Raw genomic sequence first — 1,911 nt, forward strand, 5'->3', positions numbered from 1 at the left:
CCCCGGCCCGTCCGGTGCCCCCCAGCCGTCACCCTGTCACTGCCCGTCTGGTGTCCCCCCTGGCTGTCACCCTGTCACTGCCCGTCCGGTGTCCCCCAGCCGTCACCCTGTCACTGCCTGTCTGATGTCCCCTGGCCATCACCTTGTCACTGCCCATCCGGTGTCCCCCTGGCTGTTGCCCCGTCACTGCCCGTCCAGTGTCCCCTGCAGGCCATCCCGTTGTCGCTTGCTCCGCACTGAGCAGGGCCCAAGTTCACGTTCTCGCTGTCTGTCGTGTGTGGTGTTTTTTTCAGACAGGGTCTTGTTTCACGATCTCCTGCCTCAGCCTCCCAAGGAGCAGGGCCCGGGCGAGGTGCCCACTCTTAGCTTTTAGACAGGGCGGGTTCAGGCCTGGGCCTGCCTGTGCCCCAGCCCGTACCCGTACCCGATTCTTGCCTTCCTTTTAAGCCATTGGTTCGCTAGCCGGCCGATTGCCCGTTGGCAGGTCAGTGACACACACCAAGGTCTGCCAGTGTTAAATCTGGTGGCAAGATGGGGGGGTCTTACGGGTCGCAGTTATTTGAGAGGGTGACAGCATAGACTGCCCTGGAGTGTCCACAGAGAAAAGCAGCCGGGGGTGGGCCAGAGTCCCGCCCGCTCGTCAGGGCCTGAGCAGAGGCAGAAAGGCCCTGTTAGGAGACGCTCCCGGCAGTGGGCGACGTAGGCTGTGCAGGTCTTACTGTCAGGGTCAGAGAGAACAGCCCCGCCCGGGAGGTCCACCCGCGGTGTGCCGAGCGGATCGAGACTAGACTCACCGGTTGGCTGAAAACCTCGACAAGCTTATTAACAAATGTGCATGAGCCGGGGTCGCCCAGGCTGGGCTCAAAGCAGGCCGAGGTGGGACTGTAACCCTCACAGGGAGGGCAGTGGGCGGAGGCCTTCCTGGGGAGCCTCCCCGACACCCCGTCTGCCGCCCTGCTGTCCCCAGGAGTTCTCAGGCCTGACCCTCACTCTCTGGAGAGGGCCCTCCAGAAGCCTGGGGTGGGGACAGACCGCCCTGCTTGCTGGGCCAGGCGCTTGCGTTGGCCACTTGTGTCACAGGTGTTGGTGGCACCCCAGGAGGGCCCAGAGCTGCTGCTCCACCCAGAAGGGGACAGCAGGTGTGGTCAGCGTTGTCGTGAGGAGGGACGCTCAGGCGGGTCCCAGCTGTGCTGCCAGGGTGCCCTCTCAGGCGTGGGGTACAGCTACAGCTGGACGAAGGGCACTGAGGGATGTGCGTGCCGCTGAGTTGCCTGTGGCCACACTGGAGGAGCTCTCTGGGCCTCGACACCATGGGGGTGAGGAGCTTGTGACAGGCCGACTGCGGTCAGGGGGCATGTTTCTCTGGGGCTAGTCAGTGGTGCGGTGCCACGTGTGTTAAACCTCGAGCCGACCAGCAGAGCCCAGTCCACTGTGAGAAACACGGGGCAGCAGCCAGTCCTAGTCGGCTGATTACTCCTCAGCTTGGTTTGTTTGAAGTAGCCTCTGGGTTTTCAGTGTCAGGGCAGGCAGTGGAGGAGGACCGAGAATGACCCTGGGACTTCAGGCAACTTCCCTTTAAAACATTGCCTTGCATTGCGTGTGTGTCTGCGCCGTGCGTGTGCATGTCCCCATGTGCGCACCTGTGTTCTGGGTTCTCACGTTTGCTCTCTCTTGTTGCAAGCACATGTACAATTTTTTGGCTCAACCCAATGCCATTGCACGTCTGGATCTGTCCAACACGGAATGCTCCCTGGACGCGGTAAGGCTGTGCCTCGGTTGCCGGGGTGGGGGCTTGGAGGGCGCTGTGGGGTGGGGCCTCCCTAAGGACGAGCCTCGCTCTCCGCAGGTCTGTGCTGCTCTTCTCCGCGGGGGCCTGCAGCACCTGGCCGAGCTCCCACTCTGCAGAGCCGT

The 1,911-nt window shown here is 62.9% G+C and overlaps 1 protein-coding gene across 1 annotated transcript in view; it reads left to right on the forward strand.

The window, feature by feature from the left end:
• CARMIL1 (capping protein regulator and myosin 1 linker 1) overlaps window positions 1-1,911 on the forward strand; it is a gene marked incomplete at its 5' end in the record, with an annotated part of 96,541 nt that overhangs the window by 51,357 nt on the left and 43,273 nt on the right. Inside the window, 2 exon segments of the mRNA XM_014593331.1 lie at window positions 1,682-1,759; window positions 1,847-1,895. Of these exon segments, the coding sequence (XP_014448817.1) occupies window positions 1,682-1,759; window positions 1,847-1,895 (127 nt within the window).

Source organism: Tupaia chinensis, unplaced genomic scaffold (genome assembly GCF_000334495.1).
Source record: "Tupaia chinensis unplaced genomic scaffold, TupChi_1.0 Scaffold140356_1, whole genome shotgun sequence".
Taxonomy (NCBI): Eukaryota; Metazoa; Chordata; class Mammalia; order Scandentia; family Tupaiidae; genus Tupaia; species Tupaia belangeri.